General features: G+C 42.1%; 1 protein-coding gene across 1 annotated transcript; it reads right to left on the reverse strand.

Moving 5' to 3' along the window:
• Window positions 1–24,916, reverse strand: LOC137188055 (importin-13-like). Its single transcript, XM_067597426.1, has 23 exons — window positions 24,819–24,916; window positions 24,315–24,401; window positions 18,401–18,526; window positions 17,951–18,307; window positions 17,483–17,736; window positions 13,955–14,095; window positions 13,451–13,592; window positions 12,734–12,900; window positions 11,951–12,071; window positions 11,436–11,583; window positions 11,117–11,298; window positions 10,843–10,869; window positions 10,481–10,615; window positions 8,592–8,744; window positions 8,117–8,197; window positions 7,866–8,003; window positions 6,867–6,963; window positions 4,821–4,873; window positions 3,155–3,221; window positions 2,928–2,986; window positions 2,730–2,819; window positions 2,430–2,611; window positions 1–2,248 (listed from the first exon to the last, which is right to left on the reverse strand). Exons 2-23 carry the CDS (start codon window positions 24,381–24,383, stop codon window positions 2,152–2,154), a joined length of 2,886 nt encoding a protein of 961 aa, XP_067453527.1. The 5' UTR covers window positions 24,384–24,401; window positions 24,819–24,916; the 3' UTR covers window positions 1–2,151.
• Window positions 24,917–26,431: the final 1,515 nt, after the last annotated feature.

The raw sequence follows: 26,431 nt of genomic DNA on the forward strand, positions 1-26,431 counted from the left end.
TGCAGTCTTAGATATATTTAATAAATTAAAGCCAAGGTACAAAAAAACAATGTACATTTCATACCCCCCTCCCATCATCCGCCTACTACTCTTTCTTTAAACTGTGACAAACATTATTTTAGTTTTACCCCCTCAGAACGAGACCACAATACAGATCGAGGATCAGTGTTAAACGTCCAGTCATTCACAGTTCAAATCAGACTCAAGAGGCCGGACAGCTCACTCCAGAGACGATTCTCGGCCTAAATAATGTCTTTCTGCAGTATCTCACGCATTGAATATGTTTGTCCCCTGAAACCCCTGAAAACCCCCCACAAAACACATACATGCTACATGTCTGCAGGCACCTCGGATAAGACAGAAGGATTAGACTGAGATAAAGTTTTAGCAGAGACCACAGAATACATTTCGACGCTGAGTGTTATTAGATGTCAACTGGTCCTGCTGATTCACTAGACAGTGTATTTTACAGCCGTCACATCACTTCACCAATAATGTCTCTAGCATAATGGATGAGCACAGAACGTAAGTGCTTGTTCTTGTTCCAATAACTTTCTCAGAGATCTTACATTTTGTTACTGAGCTCTCTAATCCTTCTTGGTCCTCTCCAAGGCAGTGACCCAGATGGATGAAAAGGATTTGGGTGGCTTGTTCACAAGCGTTTTGTTAAGAGCAATAGGCTAGTCGGTGTGCATTGTGAGAGATCGATAACAGATAAGTAGATGAGTCTGGTCAATGATTATCACTGACCGGTCATTCCAGATGATGAGGAGGTTTAATAGATGAGTGTGATTGCCGGTGAGCAGCAGTACTGGACGTGCCTGGTCAGTCTTTAAGCAAAGAGTAGTCTGAATGAGTGTGGTATGAAGAAATGAAAGGGCTCTTTGTGTAAAAGATAGGAGGAAGTTATGCATGTGTACTGTAGGTCCAATATAAGTGCACTGAACAAGTGGAAAAAAGATACATCTGTGCACACACAACCTCTCATACATACAGGTATGAACACGCGCACGCACTCAAATACACAGAAGTGTTCAGCAATAACTGTTAATATGCACAACTTGATTAATATTTTTGCACGATTACAGTGACTAAGCAGTCCAACGTCGGGATTATTAATCCCTCCAAATACTCAGTTCCCTTCTCAGTTTCCATCCTGTGCCACTTTCTCACTGCCAGCTACTTTAATTCCCTTTCCCCTCCAGCCATCGCTCTGGGCAGTCCTGCTTCAACCTTAGGGACCACTGTATTCAACACTCTCTACAACCTGAGGAGACTGCAGTATGACTGGGTGGGACTGTATGTACATGAGGTACAGCCCTATACAAAGAGGGCTGGGCGAGAGAGCAGACTGTTTTTAGTCAGGTTATGTGGTGTTTGGCTTTCCTTCTCCACTCATACCCCCCCAAAAAGGCATATATAACAAAAAAAAAGAAAAAAAAAAAGAGGACAAATTCACAAAACATTTCATGATAATTTGGCAAATGCAGAGATCAAAGGGGGCATGAGGTGGAGTAAAGATTATTGAATTAATGTCATTTTCCTGCAGAATCCTCCCCCTGACATTGGTCCTTCTCTCTTCCCGTTAGCAGCAGCAGGACTGACAACCTCCATATTTCTATATGTGTATACATATACATATATATAATTTGATTTATTCTGAAAAATAATGTCAAGTAGCTACGTACGATACCACTACCATTTCATATGGATGCTAATCACCAGGAAACAACCTAGGAGCCACAGGAAGATCTAGAAAGGCAGAACAAGACAGAGATAGAAGGACGCATAACGCAGCATGCTGGGAGTGCTGCTCAAAGCTTTTCCTTTAAGACCTTTAAATAAGAGGAGAGAGAAGAGGAGGGAGAGAGAAACAATCAATCTTAGAACAGAAAAAAAAAAAAAAAAAAATGGAAGCAGAGAGGATAGCCTCTCTGAAGCCACTGGGGATTTAATGTTTGTCCATTAATCCGATGGCAGGTCTGTGCTGGAATGGTTCCATGTCTTGTCCTGCAGCGGGGCGGGTTATCATTACAATCATTTCATGATATCTTCTCTGATGGGGTTTGTGAGAACTGTGTTGTTGTGGCGTCCATCTGTTTTGCACTGAGGGCAGAGGTCACGGTTAGGTGAGAGTTCAAGGGTAGAGTTTCAGTATTCAGCGGCGTACTCTGTACCATGGAGCCCTCTGCACAGTAGTGTAAACTCCTTCACTATGTCCTTCACCCTCCTCTTGTTCACTCGTTCTCTACATGAGATAGGAAGCAGTGGAGATGAGAGGGACATGAAACAATGATCAAGCATATGAAACAAATCATGTGGTTGATTCATTTGCTATTAAACCTGCAAAAAAATATACGGAAATTGTGCGCTTCAATGCAGAAAAAATGAAACCACAGTAATATCCAAATGTTTTCCAGTGGTGTTACCTAAGTATCTGCTGGGAGAAGTTGTCTTTCTGTTCAGTTGTGACCCGTGTTGATGGGAACCCTGGAGGCTGCAGCGCCTCCTTCAACCACACAGCCAGCAGAGAAAAGCAGTGCTTGTTCAGACAGAAAAGCACCTCTGCAAACTGGTCCATCAGGCTCCGAGATGCCCCGCCCCCGATGCCCTGGAGAGAGATTTTACAAAAAGGCCTTAATTACAATAACGGAGGGTAAAAAAACTGCACCAATAGTGAAATGATGGTTTTTTTTCTGTGGAGTGACATGCAATATGGTGCTTCTCACCTCCAGTACGGCCTGGATCAACAGTTTGCCGTCCTCCTGCACCACCCTGGCTAATGGAGGCACATCCGAGCAGTGGGGTAACAATTCAGTCTAAGGCAGAAACACAGACAATCAGCAACACGGAAGCCAAGTAACCCATTTATAAACATGCATATTCTTGCAAAGTTTCAAGTCATGTGTGTGTATGTATGTGCTCACAAAGAACAAGCATGTTGACTTGACTGTCGGAGCCTCAGGAAATTTGAGTGACAGAACTCCTAGAAGTGGGAGAGAAAGACAGAAACATAAATAAACTACTGAAGGATGGTGTCAAACATTTACAGTTTGTACTTTGTACTGACAGGCACATATATTTCGTAGGCACTGTACTGCAGCAAAACTCCCAGTGCAGTGTGTAGGGGTGTGTGAACGATGTGCAAACTTACCACAGTGGAACACTGCTTTCACGTCAAGACTCTCAGACAAGAACAAATCGGGCTTCCGTTTGAGGGCCTAAGAGGCAGATAAAGGCATTACACTGAGTATGTTTCTGTCGGCCCGACCCAATCGGTACTGCTTCACCACATTCCACTGCATAAGCTCCTTCAAAATACTGCTATCAACAATACCCGCTCAGCCTGGTAGCCGGATCTGACAGCAATACAGGACTGAGAACAGATCTGCCTACCAGGCTATAGTGCTGTCTCCGTCTGTTTAAGAAAAACTATCCAAACTCATACAGAGATCCTCCAATGCAGAACTCAGCAGGTATAACAAACAAATTGCAAAAAATCAAACTTTGAAATCATTGGAAACTTAAGTCAAACTAAAGGCAATGATGGTTTTTGGCTTTGTCTCTTGAAATCAATTGTATTTGAAACATTACTTTTCCTTGTTTTTGGTTGACTGGATTGAATATGCAACAGAAGTGTGTAATTAACATGTGCAGATAAAGAGAAATACAACTCATCTCATAATAATGAACTCATTCAGGATGGAGGAGAGGAGAGAGGGAGAGAGGGAGAGAGATGAAGGTCAGATCTATCCAAAGATAGAAAACAAAGGAAGAAGAATGAAGACAGAAGACAAAAATATAAAACAGAAGAGCCATCAGCCAATTTGTCTGAGCTGATTAATATTAGTTGAATATTAATTCATTTGGGCTTTGATTGGCTCTGGGCTGGAATGACATCAGAGGAGGACTGGGCTCAGAGACTAACCAGTCACCTGGGAGCACATCACTGATACTGACGCCGTTACATCGTCTTCCAAGGAGCTCCGCATCAACTAAAATATTTAATCTACGACTCAACTGAGCGCATTGAATGTTTTGCCAGGGAGCAAATATGCCCTGATGTTGACTTTACGGAAAAAAAGGAACTGTAAGCGCAAAAAATAGTAGATTGTCATGCATTAATTTATTGAAGGATTACATGGCCTACTGTGAGTTATGAGAATTTCTTGTTATTTGGGGTTTAGCAAATGTTTCAAAAACATATTAAATGTAAAAATGCACTGTCATCTAGCTAAAAATAAGACTTTTTGCTTTGTTTTTGGTCTTTCTTGGCTACTGAGAAGATTTTGGAAAAACAAGGTTTTCACCAGACTGTGACAGCGCAGACTATTGATAAATATTGATAAAAATAATAATTGTGACACCGTATATACATCATACTAGCAGCATTTTAGAGGCTGTTCAGGATCTCTACCGGTCTATAGTCTAATCAGTTAATTGAATCAAAACAGTGTAAGTATTACAGGTAATAATGGTAAACATACAAGATAGGGACTGTTGTGTTATCAGCGTTTTGCATACTTTTAAGAGCATATCAGAAACGTTTTACGGTGGTGTCAGCGGGTAAAATGAGAACCTTACTGTTCGTGAGGTGACTGTTAGAATCAAGAGCGTTTGAGGAGAGACGGGGGTGTCTTTCTCAAACATTCCCCTCATGTTTCATTCCACTGCCTCGCCTATGTGATGCCGTAAGGTTCGGTAACAAAGAACAGAAAGAGGTAGGGAGGGAGAAGAGGACAGAGAGGGAGAAATCAGAAAAAGAGAGAAAGAGAGAGAGAGAAACCCAAAGTGAATGAAATAAGAAACCAAAAACACACCTGAGCTTGGAGTTGCATAAATGAATCAACAATATCAGGATGATCCCTGGGTCCTAAAATATAATAAAGATGAAACTTAAGAAATCATAAGAGAATAAGAATAATATACAAACAGCAACTGAATAGATTCAACAGTCATGTGGAAATAAAAGAGAACTCAAAAATATTTCATTGAAATAATTCACACGTGAGTAAGGAACGAAGGGGAGAAGGGGGGGCATATGAAGCTTTGGCAGAGTCTTGGAGGAACAGACCAACCAAAAACAAAAAACAGGCAGAAGACAAAGACATGGGTCTGTTTGGAGAGAAAAAAAAGAAAGAAGTAACGAGAGAAAAAGAACAAACCTAAAAAAACAAAAGTGGGTTTGGAGTGGGAACCCAGGAGGCACCTCTGTTACTGTTACAGTTTGGAGGAAAAGGGGCACCAAACCTGAATGAACCCCCTTTTACCTCCTTCCCTGAAACACCAGTGACATCATCATGATGATCAAATAACAAGCAAAACTCAGATTTTAACAAGTGCCTCAGGGGAGGAGGTTACTGTCAAGGGTCCGTTCAGAGCTGGTCAGTAAGATCCCCTTTGCTTCAAAGGTGAACCCATAGCCATCAGTATGAAATCACACTCAAAAAATCAAGATAGGTTTTGATATCACTACCTCCCTTATGCTGGACACAGACTACAAGACTTTTTTAAAAATATGACAGGTTGCAAATGATGCACAATTAAACACACAATTCCTGTAGAAGCTTCTGAGTTGAAGAATCTGCTTCAAGATTCCTGACTTTCAAACATGCTTTTCTCCGATGGGTCAAGATTGATGTTGGAAGGACTCCAACAGCAAACTTGTAATGAAACAGAAGAAAATGTCTGTAGTGAGCGCCCAGCTTTAGCTGTTCCCAGACTCCAAACAAGTTTCCTGCTCAATACCCCCCTCCAGCCCTCATCCACACACATACACAACCCGTCGAGAGAATACAGGGCTTATTCAGAGGGCTGTGATGGAGAGCCCAACTCTAATCCTAGCACAGCAGTGGCTGCAGCCGCATTGAGCTGGCCCGCCCTGCTATGTTATATGTCAGCCAACTGAATAAGCTAGTGGTCTCTGTGTTGTGACTGTATCCTGTACTGATACTGTCTACTGAAGGGCACCTGCTCAGAAAAAAAAAGAGTTTAGAGGCAGGAGGAGAGGCAGCCATTACGTAACCAGTCAAAGCGGGAAAGGAGGAGAAGGAAAAAAAGGACAACACAAAGGGAAGGGGTGAGGCAGACAGAGCTGGCACAAGTACCCAAAGCCAAGTGTAGGTAATGAAATTATTCCATCTCATTGATGACCGTTTTATGTGGAGAAAATCAGAAGTCTGGCTCAGGTGCCACACACATGAGAAAACATCTTTGAACAGTTTAGAATAGAAAAGGCATTTCCATGCTGCCCAAACACTAAAACAGTATATTCACCTACAACGTCATAAAAGTATAATAAATAATTAAAAAACAGAATAAGCAAAGACCTGGCAGATCAATATAGGAAACATTGCATTGTTGATCAGTTTAAAGCAAACCATAAAGCTCTGAAAATGATTTAATCAATGATCAGTGCAGTGCCAACAGGAGTCTGCACTGATAAAATGATCAACACGTCGAACAGAGAGGCCACTCTGTAGTTCCAATTACATTAATGTGTAATGCAAACGTTTAAAGGTTGACTGTGACAACAGAGTGCAACAACCTCTGACTTTTTGTCATTTTCCTATTTGTGGCCCCCGTGCTGAGCTTCATTGTCTAAGAATGCAGCATCATATCAGTATTTCCAAGCAATTCAAGTAAGAAATGGGTGTATATGTCACCATAACATGCATAAAATATGAAACCAATTTGCTTTCTTTTATTGTTACAAATTTGTTCACTTTCGCTCTTCCTCCCTCTCTCTCTACACCAAGAAACAGTATTGAACCCTGTGAAATCAAATATGATCAGACACATGTACCACTGACTTGAACAGACACATTTCACAGTATTCACAATCCCTCCCCTGCTATACCCCCTACCTTGTTGGAAGATGGACAATGTTACCGAGGTAACCAGCTCAAACAGAGCCTTGATGGGTGGGAAGTGGTCTGTCTCGCTGGCAAAGATATGCACCATCTGAAACAGTAAGACGTCACGTCAGACACTCGCTGTGTTTACTTGCACACAAGAAACCAGGTTATTGGGAGAGAAACCACAGATTGTCTTTAAATGCTCTGCAGTAACCCGATTACTGTAAAACCTGTATTTACATACAGCTGGTTAGTAATCGGGTTTCTCCCCTACCCAACATTATTTTGAACCAAGGCTGGAATGTTTTGAGTGTATCAGTGATATATGACTCTGAGTTGTTTTTCTCTTTTAGTCAGAATATGTGCACTGATGGAGCAGTGAGAAAACAAGCTCTGTAGTGACAGCACAGTTTTTATTACTGTGCAAATGTCAAATTTTACAAATAATGAATTAATCTAGATACAAAGACCCAACAATATGAGTAATGCTCTTTAATCCCTACACACTTCTGCCACAGCAATACTTTTCATGTAAATCTACACATCAGAAATCAGACGAGAAATCCAGTTTCTCCAGCAGAATTAAAAAAACAAAAACCAAGTTGTTGCAGAAGGATAAAAATAATCAGACTACTAGGGTTCATGTAAATGCACTTGATGTGATTATCACTAAATTATCAGTGAGTGCTTATAACCCCCATAAATTGCTATTTATTGTTTAGTTATTTTTGACTTTGAAAGTAAATTTAAATTGAAGTTGTAAAGACTGATTATCTTTTAAATGGGTTTTAGTCTTTATCATGCTCGAGAGTGTAGTCATGAATACAGACTAACTGTGGATGAAGTTTTACAAACTTACACTGTATCCTCATTAACCTTGGACTCACTGGTGCATGCCTTATTAGCTCATACACAGCCCTTTTATCTCTTAGCATGTAACCATAAAGTATTAAAGGAAGGATACTAATGTGTGTGTTTGTGTGTGCGTTCACATGTATGAGTGTGTACCTGTCGTGTGAGGTCAAGGGCCGAGGCCTGAGGAATTGTACTGTACATCTGCCCGAGCATCTCACTTAGCTGAGACACCATGGGAGCAAAGTCATGGAGCAGAGTCTTCACAGACTTCTCAAAGATGGCGCACACCGCCTGAGGAACAACATGAAATCAGTTTCACTGAAATGTCACATCTGATTAAGTGGACCAATATCTGAGAAACGCAGAGGTCTGACAGTATGTGGCCGCACATGCTGACGACTCACCTCTACAACCTGCGAGTCGTTGAGCCACTTGCTGAGTACTGTCTGTATAAGAGCAAACACTTGTTGCAAAACCACAACAACCTGAAACACACAAACAAAGAGCATTAAAGTATAGAATGAATAGAAAGTCATAAACAAGCAGTAGCATTAGAAGTTAGCATTTACACATGAGTGCATGCCTATCAGCAGAATTACTATGGTTGAGTGACGGGGCAAAATTTTCCTGTTGGCCACCCTCACCCCTTCAACCAGCTATATGTATTCAGTGGTGGGAGTGGAACTCATATGGCTGCAAGCGCTATGTGCCTTTTACATCTACTAATCTGCAATGTACTGGATTAAAAAGCCTACTGCATGTTTGTATTGGCCAATATGTACAGTGTCATCCATAGATTCAGACTTTCACTGATCATTCTGTATTAGTCCAGTCACCCAACCATATTAACGTCAGTGATGATGATGTGTGCTGACTGACTGGGTTTGGTCCAGGTGGAGGTGGTGCTGTTTTGACAGGTGGTGCTGAGCCGTCCGCTGACTCATCATCCTGCTTGCTGATGTCCAGCGTAGTGAACAGGTTGGACAGCAGCCCCAAGATGTGGATGATTGCTAACTTGTTGGAGGGATTAGGCTAGAGGAATAAAAAAAAGAAAGAGAAAAAAAGAAGATAAGAAAAGCTGCTTAAATATTATTATATATAAATATTATTATATTAAAATTTTGCTAATATACAACCCCCTGCCCATCAGGTTCATTTAGCAACGTAAAGCTAGACATGCTACCAATATTTTACCCCTGAACAGTAAAAGCAGGAGTTCAAAAATCCAGAAGTTCCAAAAAACTTGTTAAATACTTTGGTTTACCACTAAATACTTGCAAAATTAATGAAAATCCCCTCGGCTTTGTGTTTTGTCCTAATTAGCAAAAGTTAGCATGCTAAAACATAGTTAACATTATACCTGCTTCATATCAGCATGTTAGCATCATCATGTTTGCATGTTAGCATGCAGACATTAGCACCGCTGTCCTGACACATTCACAGAGCTGCTAGCTTAGCTGTAGACTGTTGCTGTCTGCTGGTTAGAATACATAAGCAATTTCAGACATACTTTGAGGCATTTGTCATCATTTGTCATCATTCTATGAGTAAATATATTACTTAATAACTTAACTGTCAATCAAAAATAATTGGTAGATACAGATCATTTTAATTATTTTAATTTCAGTCCTAGTTAAGAAAAAACACAAGTCAATCACAGGAGGAGCAGGTGTGTCAGTGATGCGACAGATGGAAAGTAAAGGCTCTCTCTCAGTGAGACACACACACACACACCTTCCCCAGATAAATCACTAATTAGGGTTTCACTAGCACTGTCTCCATGGTGATGTGACAGAGCCAAAAGACTACGAAGAGGACGAGGATGCCTGCCACACCCTTTAACAGCCACATCTCTCATCTCTCTGTCAACATCAACCTCCCTCACAATGTTGATGCTTTTACTGCACAACACTTCATCCTACAACAATATGTGTGCACATCCCGCTCCACACAATCAAGAGTGGCTCCATCAGTTTTTGCAGTCAGCCCCATGAGACATCACGGTCATTCACCCCTGATGTAATGTAGACCTGAAAGTCTGCCCACTAGGTGCCACTATTTGGCTCCAGACACAGCACCTGATTTCCTAGTCTGATGTAATGCCGATACATCAGAAGGTAGACAGAAAACAATAAGAGAGGGAGGAAGTCAGAGGGAAAGGATGAGATAGTGCGTGACTCTGTGTGTGTGTGTGTTGTGTGGAAGGTGAGACGGGGACAGACACACAGAGAAATGAAACGCTTCATCTGAGCTGACGTCCCTGCTCACCCCACCCGAGGTCTTTTCTGATGGTGGAACAAGGAATCGGGAGAAATTCTAAAAAGCAAAGTGTGTAGTTTTAGATTAACGTCAGCTCCATATTTGTACCATTTGTACTATCGGGTCTGAAAATACATTCTCTGTTAGACCTGACATTTAAACTAGGTACAGAATTGTCTTCTGCATGACTGTGCGCACACACGTGTGAAAGCATGACCAGTGAGTAAGTGTTTGTGTCGGCACTTTTTAATTTGCTGAACTCAGTTTTTTTTCTTCTTCTCTTGCTGTGATTAGTGTTTGCATGAGAAAGTGGTGTCTTAGCTACTTCCATATGAGTCACTAGCCCACGGTGCAGGGTCAAATCCAATCTGGTCCTGTGGAGAAATGTTCCACTGCAGTGACACCACACAGACACGAGGTCTGTTCCTAATGGCCAGAGTCCAACTGTGCCTGCCCTGTGTACGTGCGTGTGTGTGTGTGTACTGTTACATGTTGGTCTGTGTACGCACCGTCTCATCAGCTAGTTTCTCGAGTTGCTGAATGTAGGGGGTGATAAGAGAGTGAAGGTTTCTCAAGATGTCTTCCACAGGGAGAGCTGAGAGCAGGAAGCCCAGAGCCTGCATCAGCCACATACACTGACTCGTCTGCGAGAAGAGACGATGCAGGTTTAGTTGCAGTTCAAGTACGCAGTAAGTAGTTCTATTACAGATATAACAGATTTTTTAAACACATACAGTAACACGTCATCCTTAGACTACAGGCTGCGAAACATGTTACGTAATTCTTTCCACAGTATTCCTTATTTAAATGTCACTTCTGAACTGAGTCAAGACACAGAAAGAGAGAAAAATGGGAGAGGACACAAACTGACCTTGTGGATCTGCTTTATAAGCACCTCCTTGAGAGAGAGAGAAAAAAAGAGAAGAGTCAGAGTGATTCTTCTATTTTGACAGCACAACAAAACCTACCCAATTTAGCAATGAAGAGTAACACCAAAATAATACAACTGAAGTGATTTCAAAGAGTAAATGTTATTTCTGGAATGTATAACATTCAGCTGTTAAAAGTAACAAAAAAAGACTGTTATGATTGGCTCTTAACTGGGAGGAAAAAAAAAGAAGTTGTGCAGTTATGTGTGCACATACCTGAGAGACAGCTACTATGTTGGTTGCGTAGGGTGGCAGGTCGTATTTGCACTCCCTACAGATCTTCTTGAGTGTAGAGACAGAGGAAACAGAAAGGTCTGGGTTCCCTAAAGCCTGCAGCACCAAGGGCAGGACACTGCTGAGCATCACTGGGTGGTCTGCCAACCATTCAGCCAGAGCGCCTGGTAGGAGAATAACAGTTCAGACACTGAATGAGAAACATTTTTTGTGGGTTTCTGGACCGAGACATCTTCTTTTTTTCCGCATCATGTTATCCTTAACTTCTACTGCACTGCACTGATAACTGCATTTGTCTCACCTATAGTGAACATCACTGTGTCTGCCAGCTGGACGTTGTTGATGCTGATGCGTGGGATGAGTCCTATTAGGCCAGGGATGACGTCAGAGTAATTCACATCTATCGTCTCTGCTATGGACTGGAAGCCGTACAGCAAAGCTTCTGTGTGCTGGAGGAGGAGGAGGACGCAGTCAGTGTACTTGTAAGCATGAGTTGACAATAAAAAGGTGTTGCAGCAATTACAAAGTTTTTAAAATTATTTTAAAATTACTATAGGATGTTAAAATAAGGAAAATCAATATAAAAATGCTTCAAATTTTTTATAAGGTTTAAAAGGATTATGATTAGGTTTATTTTGATTTGAAATTTGAAGTATAATGATAATAATGAAAAACAGAAAACAAAATACTGGTTTATGAAATCTGGTATGACACATTTTCAGTTCTGGTCTTTGTGCAACACTCAAAAAAAACAACCAAAAAACAGAAAACAGTTCCCATTTTTTCTTTGCTCATCTGTGTGCATGTCTCACCCACCTGCCATGACGTGGGCTGCTCCGCATTAGTCAACAGTCTTCCTAGTTTATCATACAGGTTACTCAGCAGCTCTGCTCCCAGCATCTCATACACATACATGAGTGTGTCAGATATATCCACCCTGAAGGACAGACATGCACAGACAGACATTTTAGGGGCACGCAATCCTGGAACCTCATCTGTTAATCTATGTGCCAGACAGGTTTTGCCTTTTTCGGCTGGCAGTCCAGTGAGAGTCTATTTGAGAAAAACACACTCATTTGCTGGCCAATCATCCTGTCAGCGAGTCATTTCTGAAAACACTTAGACGGTCACTGAAACATTGTGCGTAGCAGAAATTAGGGTTGGGCAGATGGACAATGCCATTGTCCATCGCCCATGGCCGACAGTCATTGACCACTGAGCTGTCTATCATCATAACATCGTGATTTAAAAGCCGCCGCGCCTGTCATCTGTCCATCTTTTACACGGATTTATTAGCTTTTTAATCGCAAAGCTTTTATTGCACTTACAGTGACATAACGAGTGTAGTTGTCGTCAACTCGAGTAAAACATTATCTTCACTTAATCTGATTCACTGTCTCCACGTCGCCTGTCCATTCCCACGAAGTGAAGATGGACAGACGACAATCCCTCCCCCAACCGCAGACATTGTCATATGCCAATTTAGCAGACATCGCCCAACCCTTGCAGAAATAGGCATGTACAATAAACAGAAACAGGTTTAAGGCATACAAACATACACACACACACACACACACACACACACACACACACACTTACCTGTAGATTCGAAACTGTTCTTTCTCATCTGAAGACCAGGATGCGTACTCCTGGTCGGAAGGGAACTGGGCTTTGTGCAGCAGAACATCCACCAGCTGGAAATACACGGGCCTGTAGACCTGCAGGTAGACTGTCTGCTTGTCAGACTCAAACGACATGATTTCATCCTGATGATCAAGCAAGAAGGAGAAAAAACAGTGTTAGGTCTGAAACATAAATTTTTTATGCACCTTATAGACTAAAGGCAACCGTTCTGGCTTGCACGGTATTTACACACAAAGGGCATAAACAGTCAATTTCATTTATCACACTGAGAAAACACTACAAGTATTATAATAAGTAACTCACAAACCAAGAAATTGATTATGGGCAATAATGTAGAAGACAGAAAGCAAATGACAAGCTGTAATGTTTTATTATTTGAGAACTGTGATAAAAACCAGTGAGAATGCAAACAATCAGCACATTTCATGTTGATGTTTCATACAGAGTCTTTGAAATATGCAAGTTTCCAGCAAGTGACTATCCAGCCTTTCCAGACCACAATGAGCAAAGCTAATTATTTGGGTTTGTTTAACAAGCCTAGAAAAGATGAGGCTAGAGGAAAATGTAAAAAATCATCTCAATTGGAAAATATTCACTGACTGTTTATCTGTGAAACTCTCACTTTCACATCACATTACAGTACATAGACTCATAGAATCTAACATCTCTTACTTGTAATGTATACCAGAAGGTGAGTGTAAGGGAGCTGGTGGTCTCGTTGACTGGGTAGTGGCCGGGGATGCCTGTACAAAACATTATCATGTTGACTAAAGCCAGGAAGCTCTGCCAGTGATCCACTTGCTCCAACAGAGTCCTGGAGAGAGAGAGAGATAGAGAGAGAGAGAGAGAGAGAGAGAGAGGGTGGGGTGGGTGGGTGTGGGGCAGAGAAACATGTGATTTGTCAGCTGTCCAGTGAAGTTGATACACAGGTAAACTTGTACTTTTCTCTCTCTGCGTCACTCAAAGATTAGTTTAAAAACTGTCCCAGATTTGTATTTTGTTATTGCAACTTAAATAAAAAGTGATTTCAAAACCTCTGAATTACAGAATGTTTCAATTCCAATCCAAGGCTAAATATTTATTGAATCACCTATGGCCATAATTATAGTCAAGATATATGTACTGTAAGATTTTTATGTTGATAGAGGTCTACAGGTAACAAACACACACACACACCTGGAGTGGTTCTCTCCCAGTGTGACGGCGATGCGGCAGATACCGTGGCAGGTCTCCATGTCTCCATTCTGAACAGCCTCTCTGAGCTGCTCCTGGAGGGCCAGCACTTGAGGAACCAGTTTCAGCAAAGTGTTCACATATCTATACCCCATGGACACACAAACAGACAAAGAAACACCAGAACAGACAGTTAGGAGTCCAGTTCATTTGAAGAAGATGAGTTAAAACCAGACACAGCGCCGTATGAGGGAGAAGAACCTTCTGTAGCATGTACAGCGAGGTACAGTAGCCTGTAAAACTGACTCACATCGCTCACAGCTAGGTTGATGTATTTATCGCTCCCTCTCAAGACAAGTGTTTATTTCAAAACAAATCTCAGTCTAAGTCAGTCCAACCTCTGATCCAACACACCCACCCCCTAAAAAACCCACACATCTACCAGCAACCAGAAAATCTATTCAAGGCTCCTGCTCCGAGCTGCGCCGCTGTCAGTTATTATTCTGTCTTCTCCCTGCTGTCTCAGCCATCTATAATTCCCTCGCTCCAGCTAAAACACACACATGTGCTGCTGACACACACACACAAACACACACACAAACTTACATAGACACATTGGTGCACATGCTTACACGCACACTCCTTTACTCAGGCTCAGATCTGCTCATGTGACAACATCAGACAACATCCTCCTGTCATACTTAATGACGGCAAGAGAAGAGGTGACATTTGGAGATGAAGGGCGTGCGTGCGTGTGTGTATCTGAATGTCACTGAGGAGATTATGTGCATGTGTGAATGCTATAAATGTAAACCATAATACGTGTGTGTCAGTCCCTGGGGGGGTTTTGTGGTATGCAGGCGGTGCTTCATCTTTCAGGAGAATGTCAGTAAGGACATGGCTTCAGGTCGATGAATATTCATCAATGACACGGCAAGGTTGTGTGACTTTACCGACATTTAGGAAAAAAACAAAAAACAAAACAAAAAAACCCATAAAAACCTAAAAAACTAGGGCAGCTACTAACAAATATTTTAATTATTGATTTATCTGTCAATTATTTTTGCAAACAAACTAAAAAATTTTGATCTATAAAATGTCAAAAAATTATGAAAAATATGAAAAAAGGTCCATCTCAGGTTCCCAGAAACCACATGTTGGTCAACCAACAGTCCAAACCCCAAAGCTATTCAATTCACAATGAATGAGAGAAGCAGCCTCACATCTGAGAAGCTGGAACCACAGAATATTTGGCATTTTTTTTGCTTTCTAAATTATTCAAACGATCATTATTATCAAAACTGTAGTCAATTAATTTTCTGTCTGTTGAAATAATAATCAACTTATTGTTTCAGCACTTATGTAATCCCTTATAGAGCGACATTATCAAAACAAAAAATGATGCTGATGTGCATTCTCTGCTCTGCAGGTTAAATCCTAGGAAGCATTTATTATTCTAATTTCCCTCAGGCCCTCTGGTCCTACATTATGAAGCCAAGTCCCCCACTCAGCAGCCCACGCTGATTCAGCCTTCTCTGGAGAGAGCTCCACCCTTCTGTGATGTGTTGTGTATGAATCTGGCCTCCATCTAATAAGGCGCTACCTGTGTGTGTGTGTGTGTGTGTGTGTGTGTGTGTGTGTGTGTGTATTGGCCTACATCCTCTGTGTTCGGATTTCTGAGTAGCTCTGTAAGAGCAGCGCATGGACAGACTGCACTTAACTCTGAGTGAGTGACTGTGTGTGTGTGTGTGTGTGTGTGTGTGTGTGTTTGTGTGTGTGTGTGTGTGTGTGTACATATGAGTGGCAGTGTGCACTCATACACTCAGAGGATCATTCATTTTTAACAAGGCGCTTTGCAGATGCAGGTCATGGACTCTTGGAAAAAGAGAAAAGAAGACTTGGTGTTTATGTGATGAAATTAAATGGACAGAACGGTTTCATGTGTGTCTCTCATTTCCCCTCATAAGATGATGAGATGACATTCAGGAGATTCCTCTGAGACTGTCTGCTGCAGTCTCCACTCCTCTTCTCTAAATCATAGTTGTCCTTCCACTGCTCTCTCGCTGCCTGCCCCGCCGTTACACACTTTCTGCCTCCTTCCTGACTCCTCCTTTATGCTCTCCCTCCAACTCCCCCTCCCCACCCCCCACCCCCCAATCCCTCTCCCCACCTCTGATCCCCTCTGCAATTACTGAAACACTCTGAGACAGGGGAAATGGGTTGCCTGGCAACAGGATGCAGCTGGACCAATAGCATCCCCCCAAATGAGTTGACTGTAATGTGTTTAAACAGAGGGAGAGAACAAGAGACGGAGGAGGGCTTAGTAGTGATGGTGAGAGAAGAGAACGGGGAAAAGGAAAAGCACAAAGAAACATAGGCAGAGTGGGAGAAAGGATAAAATAGATAGAATAAACAAGAAAAAAAATAAAAAAGAATTAAAGAGAGTAGAATCTACAGATGGGAAAAAGGTGGGCTAGGACTCTAGAGAGGGTGGGTAAAAAAAACCATAAACCAGGTCTTCCAACAGATTCTTCTCTTTTCCTTCTCCCACATAAACACAGACACAACAAACACAATACAGCTGCTAAATGTAACCCCATAAATCACACAGTGTGCTGACAAAAACTGAGGCTACATGTGTCTCAAGAGACACAACTAATGAGACTGTCAAGACTTTTGGGCGGACCTGACAAACACACACACACAACATGGGGCTGTGATCAGTACAGAATAACACAAAAAAAGAGACAATCTTAGTGAAAATTATCCCAAAAAACAAAATCCCATCCTAATTCTCACAAACGTACTCTGTCCTTTGGGAGCCCGGCAACACTTGCTGAGACCGAGGATGTTCTACCTGTAACTCTACTGCCATTAATCGTCTTCCCACCATCTGCTCGGCACAACATCGGTGCGTTTAAACCGACTTGTCAGCAGCAACTTCACAGATCCTACCCCCCTCCCCTGTCTGTGAAGCGGTGCAGAGGTATGGAGGATGAAGTCTTTTATTCTAGAACACTTTCACACCTTCCCCTATCCTCCTCTTTCTCTTAGCACCCTTTCTTCTCTTTGCATCGTCCCATCACCCCCGCCCTCTATCTCTCTCTCTCTCTCTCGCTTGCTCTCTCTCTCTCTCTCTAGGGGAGGGGTAATGGGTGCCTGCCATGTCTGAATCAACCAGGGCATGATGACATCTCTCCCCAGCTCTGTAACCATAGCAACACCAGCCAACCGAGAAATGCTGCTCTCCTCCCCCTGGCTGTCAACTTGCCCTGTATCAGTCCCTCCCTGATGCCCTTCCAGTGCCCACCCTGTCTGTTCCCTTCCCTTGGCTAATGCATCGCTTTCTTTTTTTTCTTCCCTCTCTTCTCCCTCTACCTTCCATTTTTGCTCCAGTGTAATTTCTCCACTCATTACCATGGCAAGCTTTCATGCCATAGTATCATTATTTCTTTCCTCAGCATCCTTTTGGTTCGGTGTGCCGGTGTGTACAAGCTGGCAAAACATATGCACACACACACAAACACACACCTTTGGGAATCAGGCTGTGAGATGGCGTTGACGATTGCCTCCACCGCTGTGTCGAAGAGCTCTGGGTCAGGCAGGGCGCTGAAGCAGTCGTGCACCAGGCCTTCGCTCTCGCTGAGGGGCACATCCAGCAGCACCCAGGATGACAGGCAGCGCAGCACGCGAGCTTTCACCGCCCCGGGGCTGTCCGTCCTTCGCAGCAGTTGCTGCAGTAAGGGACACACTGAGCCCCACTCCCGGCCCAGGGCTCCCCGAACCTAGAGAGAGGAGAAGAACTAGGGTTAGATTTCTGGTGTATCACTCATCTGCAGCATGTCCCTCTGCTTAATGAGTATCAAGAATATCTGTTTTTTTGGCACAGGTACCAATATGATGCTTTTTTTATACCATGATTTATATGATGCTCAGTTTAAAGCGTATAAACACTTCATCACCTGCAGAAGTGGGACAAAGTGATACCTGCAGACATACCTGTCCCTTTCGGTATTGCGGCAGGCGGCTGGTCTGGAACTCCTCAGGCAGGACGGTAAGTAGTTCCAGCAATGCCAGGCAGCGTGCCCTCCCATCTACCCCTCCCCCCTCTTCCTGGAACACCCGCACCATCTCTGCCACGGCGCCAGGCCAGGCCTCAGGCATGGTGTTGAGAGCCAGTGAGGCCAGGGCCACACACAGCCGGGTAAGCACCATCTTGGAGCCGGAGGAGAAGCAGGCAATCTGGGAGAACAGCTGGCTCTTCAGAGACTCGTACTGGTCTGTGGGGATGTCTGACCAGTAGCGAGAGATCTTGGTATGAAGTGCACTTGCGCCGAAATACTGGATCTCTGGCACCTATGAAAGATGATAAGATGAATGTAAATGATGTTAAATGTTTTTTTGGTGTGTGTGTGTGTGTCCATGTGAGTGCTTGTGTGCACACTGTACCTTGTCTGGGCTCAGCAGGGCCCAGCAAAACTGCCAGGCCTGAGGGGAGACCTGGGCCTGCATTAGCCATTTCTGGGCCAGATTCTTGTTTTCTATATTGGGATCGTAGTACAACTGGTGGAGGGCCTGGAAATAAAGAAGAAAAAAAGTGAAAATAATCCATACAATCTTTGGATGTTTGAACCATGAGGGGGTTGAACAGTTTTGTACTTAACAAAGTCCATGTGAGAAACGTTTGCAACTACACGCCACACATTCACAATAGTGGGTGTCAGATATAACAGACCAGCTGAGAGAAGACAAATGCAGTCCTTTAAGCCCTTGTTTGGTGGAAAGAGCTGGTTACCTTGAGAAAAGACCAACTTTTCTTGCTCACAAACAGGCAACACACACACACACACACACACACGGAACAGTTTACCTCGAAAACCCGAACAATAGAGAAAGCAATGACCTGAAAACAGCACTTTCTGAAGTACAGCTCTGAGTAATTTGAGTACTTGAGTGCAAGGAGAACACGAGGGAGCAAGCCAGAGAGAGAAGAGATAAAGGATAAGTGTGGGAGAGGGAAATAAAAGGAAGGGAAAACGGGAGCATTAATTAAACAGACACCTCTAATCCTGGTAGTGCCAGAAGAGACGTCCAGGCACAACTCTGCAAAAAAAAAAAAAAACCCTATTTTTTTCTCTCTCTGTCTCAAACACATGCTCACTGAACTAAAACCACTGGCAGTCAGGCACTAAGTGTCTGACAAGCAACACAGGAAAAAAAAAAAACATATATTCAGTGAGCTTCTGATCCTTGTCTTTACCCCTGAAGCCTGCTCACATCAATTCCTCCACCACCAGCCATTCTCTTTACTTTCTTCCCTCTCATTTCTGTCTCTCTATTCGCCTCCCTCCAGCCTAAACTGTCCGTCCAGTTTCATTCCATCCCTCAGCTCTCAGGCTTTGTGTCAGTCTTCTCTTAAAATCCACATTTCTCCCCATTCCCTCATTAGAGGAAGTTTAAACTGTCTGACAAGGGAGGATGAATAATACTGTAAAGACACCAGCAGCTGTAGAGAAAAAAAAAACATCAATATAGAGTCAATGCCTACTGGAAGCAGAGAGTCTCAGGTGGTGTTCTCTCCCTGTCTGCCATAGTGCAACGCAATTATCTGTCTCCACTTACTGTGCGAGACTCTGAACACGGCTGGCTGGGTGTTAATGAGCTGTTTGTTCGCAGAGTCAGACGGCATTTGTACATATATGTGTGTGAGAGAGAGAGAGCTATGAGTGCAGGTACAGTATGCGCAGCAGGTCCTTCTTTAACTTTTTTCTTAACTGTTAGGTCATCTTCTTTGCCTCTTCTTTTCTTTATAAATGAACAGATTAATACAGTATGTACACTACAGAGCTGCATGACAAAACTGATGAAATATCAGTGTTTTACTGTGTCACGATTTGGCATGATCTTTCTATAGATCGTTATCCAGCCTTCATTCTAAAAAGCAAACACATTAAGAAGGGTTTTTGTTAGTCGGCTGACACTGCACTCCACCCTTTCTGTAAATGAGGCTGTGATATCGGAGTTCAAAGCAACAGCGGATCATTACTGCAGTCTGCTGTGTGATCGCAGACCTCTCCTCATCCAATCCCAAACAGCGCCTCGTCTGCGTCCGAACATGTCTGTCCTTCTTGGGTCTATTATCAAAGCGCGAGACACAAAACAGTCTGTGCATTTTGCTGCTTTAATCTTTTCACAAAGAACCACTGGATGTCTCCTCCTAGAAATCACGCCACATGTGCAGCTGTGATTGTCCGGTGTTTATTTGCAGCTGAAGCAAATAATTGTTTCTATCTACAGATGGTGGCAACCTGCCTGAACCACCTGGCTTCACCTGAGGATGGCGTTCTCTTGGCAGACACTGTCAAAGGTCATTAGCCTCCACCGCACTCTTTTTCCAATGGGAGGAGGGAGGGAAGAGGGGTGCGAGTGAAAAAATATGGATCAGTTAGACAGATTCACCATCTGCTCCCACACATAACCACGGATTTACTGTAGCTGGTATTTACTTGTACTGTACTGTACTGAGCCCAGGAGAATAACTATAATGCAGGTCCTGAGCTGTGTAACAAAGAATATAACAGTACAATAGCTATACAAAAGACAATTATGGAACACTTATTAAAATTAACAGCAAGTACGAGGCAGGAGATTTAAATAAAGTATTTGGGGTTGAGAAAGGGCAGCCTCTTAATGCTACAAGGATGTCCCTAATATTCTGTAAACATCACAGAAATTTCCCCACATGCTTAATAAGTGCGCACACACACACACACACACACACACACTTTGGACACGTCTTTGCACACTGTGTTCACACACAGCAGGTGATGGCATCTCTCTGCCAAAGGTTCTCTGTGTTTTCGAGCCATCTGTCCACTAGAGTGTCACCCTCAAAGTCATCACAGTGACAGGAGAGGGCCGGGTTGTTGCCGTGCTGCAGAAGGCATCATCATCACGCCACTGACCCATCGTGTCACTGCGATCTAACTATGAGAATCAAAGACACGCAGAGGAATGATGATTAATGAGGGAAGAGAGAAGAATAGTTTGTGCGAGAGTGTGCGCGGGTGGTTGTTGACAGCACACGGCCAAGACAGAAATTAAGAATACCATGTTGCCAATAGTGATAACATCCAGGCACACATGAACAGAAAATCAAGCCCTTGCATCAACTGTTTTAACTTGCAAACCGTGGTTATTTATACACTTTCAGTTACCACTGCATATTTCAAAAGGAGTGAATACCTGCAGACAGTGAATCGATAGGATACCGTCGCCAAGCCCGCTAAAACAAAAACTGAAAAAACAAACAAAAAATTCCCCCAACTTACACTAGAACATGTGTGTATCATGTAACCAACATGACATGTGCTCCACTTTGAGCTCATATGTATTTCTGTCAGTAAGTGGATGGTAATACTCATCGTGATCCCTCTTGCGCTTCTGAAACAGCCTTTCTGGCCACTACAAACTACTCAATACACCAGGCACCATTTCTCAGTGTCAAATTCTACTGCCCTGCTATGTTCTATAATACGTTAGCTGGCAGGCATAATCGTGTCCTCCGCTTCTAAATTCCGCAAACACAGTTTCCAAAAGACAGAAGTGCATCACAAGCCAAGAGCCTCGGAGCTAAGCAATACTGAATGGACGTCGACAGCCTCCTTTGGACAGTACCCTGTGTGGGTAGTGGGGTGAGCAGGTGATTACAGATAGTTATGGTAACAGGAAGCCACTGCTGTCAAAATGCTATGAGCAAGATGCTGACCCAGACTAACCCTGTAGTGTGCTGTACTTTTCTGGTGGTACAGTATTTGTTTGTCTAGGGGGGGATGCAAAGTGACAAAATCCTAACTGCAAAATTAACAGCATGTGCAGAGCTCTGAATTTCCTCTAAAATCCACTTGCTTGGTGGATATTGATTGTAGATGAGGCTAATTACAGTCAAGCGGATATGTAAGGCAGTATACATACCCATTCATTAAACACACAAAGATACTCACAATGTGGTACTTTGTTTCACAGCCCTACGAATGAACAAAGGGCTTTCTATTGCAAAAACACAAGTTCTGGGCCAGGAACCATCATCTCCACCACCATGTATACAACAAGCACGCACTATACAACAGTGACAATTCTGCACTGCTGATCTTTTCTGTTTCACTCTTTTAGCAACAGCAGCTGCTTTTATCAACTCATGGGAAGAGCAATTTGACCTCCTATTGATGTGCTCAGATGAACACTAAGACGTGTGTGCTGGTGGTGTGTATATTAAAAGCTACCTGCTGCTGTGACTGTTTGGCAGAGAGGATAATAAAATTACTGATAAAAGCAACATCTTAGTTTTTTCTTTTTTCTAAAGGTATTAAGCTGATGGTCAGTCGGCCGCAGATACTAATATGATGCTTTCATGTGCACATGCAGAGATTCTAAAGAAACCCATAATCTCCCCATCATTCCAGTGGATGAACAGCATCTCGCTGATTCCACAACCAATTAAATACAAATACGCTACCCTAGCCAAATTATCTAGAAAGAATAAAAATATGGAAAGAAGAAAAATCATCTCATCCAAAGAGTCTAAATATGCTTTCTAAATTTAGCTGAGTCTTAGTAGAACAATATCTCATCAGTTTTGAAATGCATGTGTGGTGTAATTACAAAAGTGCTCAAAGCCTTCATGGGAAATGATACTTCAGAGGCTGTTTGTCACGTTTTATCTTCTAATGAAATTACTAATAGTGCTGTAAGACTAAGAGCAGACTGAATGCTGACGCAAGCATTCACAGGATCTGACAAAGCACCTTTAACTGTAGAAACCCACCAAAAAAAAAAATTAAAAAAGAAATTATGATAAAATATCACAACATTTTCTTTAGTGGCTGCTTTGAACTATTTTTCAGTGTCTTAAAAATAGGACTGAAAGTCAGCGGTATAAAAATACATCTATTGTTCATTGAATAATCACTACATTGACCTTTAACCACAGCATGCATTTCCTGTATCCATGAAACAAATCAAATCAAATCACTGAATACCAAATGTATATCTGACATGTGGTTCAGATTATTTCCTTGTCAAAAATCAGGCACCACTTTAGCTCGCTTGAGGTATTTTGGCACACGCAGTTCCACTTAAATTGTAGCTAAGAAAAATACTGGAGAACCCAACAAAATTACTTACTAATTTCCATGCAAATCTATGAAGATGGATACCACTTACTTTCACTAAAAATTACTTTAATACATTACAACAAATTATTTATGACCTCACAGTTACATTAATTATACATTAGGTACACATAAAGATGTCCGAGTGTTTCCTTCAACTTTAGTTAATGTGAACAATATAAGAGCAAATGTTCTGTTTTTTCCTATTTCCCCACCACCAAATTCTAATAGAATACATTCTCTCTCACACACACACACCACTTTCTTCACCTGTAGAGATGAAACATGAACACATGTAAAAAAGAGACTATCCACAGGGAGACAAGACCTTGCTCACTGTTTATCATTCTTCTTCCAACTTTATTACACCAGAAACCACAGTATTAGGGCAAACCATTTCCCCCACAGGAATGTGCTTTTCTCTCCTTCAAACCTGCCTCTAATCATATCTGTCGCATCGCCAACCTCCCCATCTCACCCCCCCCCCTTCTTTACTGGCACTGTCACAGACATCGACCCTGTCCCACCCCTCCCTCCCTCTCCTCATCCCCCAATCCATCTCATCACATCAACTCTGCTCTTCCACAGGAGCACCTCTCTCTCTCTCTCTGTCGTGCCATCCTCCCCATTGTCTCCCCACCCATCCCCTCATATCGGAGTCAGTGGCCACCCAGCAGGGAGATTCATCACAGCGACCAGGCAGCCACAGTCAACATTGCCAAGCGCGCGCGCGCGCGCGCACACGCACACACACACACACACACACACACACACACACACACACACACACAATCCAACAGAGAAAACAAGACCCAGACAAGCATTTTACAATGACGGCGATATCAGATAATTGGTGGACTATAACCTGCACAACAGAAGTGAGCAGATCTGTTATTTTGCTCTGATTTGATCATTGTTTCCTTGAACATCAACTAAAGACTAATTTGAAGACAGATCCTATAGGGACCGATGAGCTGACTCCCTGTAAGCAAGTGCAGACACATTATTTCTCCAGACCAAGTCTATAGAGCAGAAATTGTTATATTATGAGGCTACAAGACAAATAAAACTATCCTTCTTTCCTTCTCAAGCCGTCTGTCTCATCTGAAGCATGATCACATCTTTAGTCCACAAACCCCAGTACTGTATAACATGACAGGCTGCTGACCGAGGACTGACTGGTCCAAACTCACCTTCTCTACGTTTTCCACCGTGAAGTCCAGGGCGTCCGGTGTGGCTGCTATCCTCCCCGGCGTCTCCATAACTCCGCTGACACGGAGCTGTCAAATGATCAAAGAGGAGCAACAGTCAGCCAATGTTAAACGTCGCTTTCTAAAAAAGTGCCGTTTCCATATTATTTCCACAATCGGAATCGAAGTGTATAAGTTAGCTAGACGGCATCACAAATTTGGGTTTAATGATAACACGAGAAGCTAACCGGCAAGCTAACGTTAGCTCGCCTCACTTGACAGCAGGCTAGCTGATGCTAACCTACACTATAGAAAAATACTATAGCAACGGCTATGCTAATGTCAACTAGCTAACGTAGCGATGCGCGTAAATTGACGCTATCTAAGTGTCAAATTTAACCAAGCGAGATAGCTATAGTAGCATTTTCAGAGTGTGACAGCATGATCAAAACAAAGCCGTCTACGTGTATATATTCTAGACTGTCGGGAGGACCGATATTTTCACACCTTTCTGTCCTGCGACGGTATGAGACGATGCTGGCAGCGCGCTGCCGCTGTTCTGCCTCTTCTTGCTACGTTCAGGCGCTGTGGGAAATATCGTAATCACAGCGTAACTGGTCAGGGACCACCCAATAATACGAACAGCGATTTATCAAAATATTAAAGGTGGAGAACACACGAAAACGGAATAATTAGTAAGAAAATCTTGTTCTTTACTGTTATATATTATCAATTAGTTATGTATTCCTCTTAGTTGTCGGTTCAGTTTATATCTTGTTGGTCGTTATCTTGTTCAGATGAAACAATTGCTGTTACGTTTCAGTCTGTTTTGTAACTGAAATTTGAAAGCAACAACCCGTTTTTCCTTCATGTCGTATGTGAACATTTAAATGCGGCATTTCTCCCCTCTGCCCAATGAAAAGTCATCATCCTCACTATGATGATGCAACAATTCTAGGGGTAATAAAACTTAAGACTATAATAATGATAATAATAATAACCATCATCATCATCATCATAATTTGTACTGTACTTTTCATTCGTACAAATTAAATGTCTTATTATTATTGTTGTTGTTGTTGTTGTTGTTGTTGTTGTTATATAGTCTTAAGTTTCATTACCTTTACCAAGAATTGTTGTATCATCATAACATAAGGATGGGTTAGGGTTACACAAATATATATATGTAGGCTACAATATATATATATGTATGTATTAAAAACTACCGAATATGAACCTTTTAAAAAACTGTAGTAAAGTATTGCACATTATCCCCACAAATGTGTCTCATATACCCAAAAGTATTGGATTATTCAAAGCGTGCAAAAATGGTAAAAAAGAAAAAAAAAAAGCTATTATTATGTGTAACCCACACTATACATCCTCCTTACGGAAAGGACATACAGTATCTTAGCATATCTTGAAAAATATAATGCATTATGAAAAAATACACGTGAGTAGTATAGGATGGGATCATATAGTATTGTCCTATATGTTAATGCCACATTTTTATTCTAATTCTCAGCGATTGCAGCTGACTACATACTGACCTTTGTATTTCAAATAAATCATTTTATTTTTTTTAGACATGGTGAATATATGGAGAGTGCATGTTTGTGTTTTGTGCATATCATAGCATGCGTATGTTATGATTTTGAGGACAAGATGATGACAATGTTAACAAGTACTAAACAGATTATATGCTATAGACACAATGATCAAAGGCAACTAAATATTACCCCATTAATATCACTGAATTGAAAACAACAGTACTAAAGATAAATGAAGATATCTTGTGATCCTGGAGGCATATTGGGTGAAATGGTGTGACAAGACAGAACATTTTCACTCAGCTGTTGTGCAATGATTCAGCCATATTCAATTCAATTCAATTCAGTAAGCTTTATTGGCATGAATGTCAGATGAACAATATTGCCAAAGCGTCAAGGATAATACGATTCATTAAATTAACTTAAATTAAATCAATGAATAAATAATATTCTTTATGTGGGATGTACCTCTTATGTTCAATGTAACTACAGGCTTCTAGAGAAGTATTGCATATAGTGTTCATCGTCTTGAGCTGCATTTTCACGAGTCAAGAATCAGCTACAGAGCAA

The sequence above is a fragment of the Thunnus thynnus genome, chromosome 8, assembly GCF_963924715.1.
Source record: "Thunnus thynnus chromosome 8, fThuThy2.1, whole genome shotgun sequence".
Classification (NCBI taxonomy): domain Eukaryota; kingdom Metazoa; phylum Chordata; class Actinopteri; order Scombriformes; family Scombridae; genus Thunnus; species Thunnus thynnus.

Excerpts from the sequence above, each read along its gene's own strand:
- LOC137188055 (XM_067597426.1), bottom strand. The coding sequence starts at position 24,383 with ATGGAGACGCCGGGGAGGATAGCAGCCACACCGGACGCCCTGGACTTC. Across the intron at positions 18,308-18,400 it reads CCCTGCTGAGCCCAGACAAG|GTGCCAGAGATCCAGTATTT; the intron begins GTACAGTGTGCA and ends CATCTTTCATAG. Across the intron at positions 2,249-2,429 it reads TTCTCCCAGCAGATACTTAG|AGAACGAGTGAACAAGAGGA; the intron begins GTAACACCACTG and ends TATCTCATGTAG.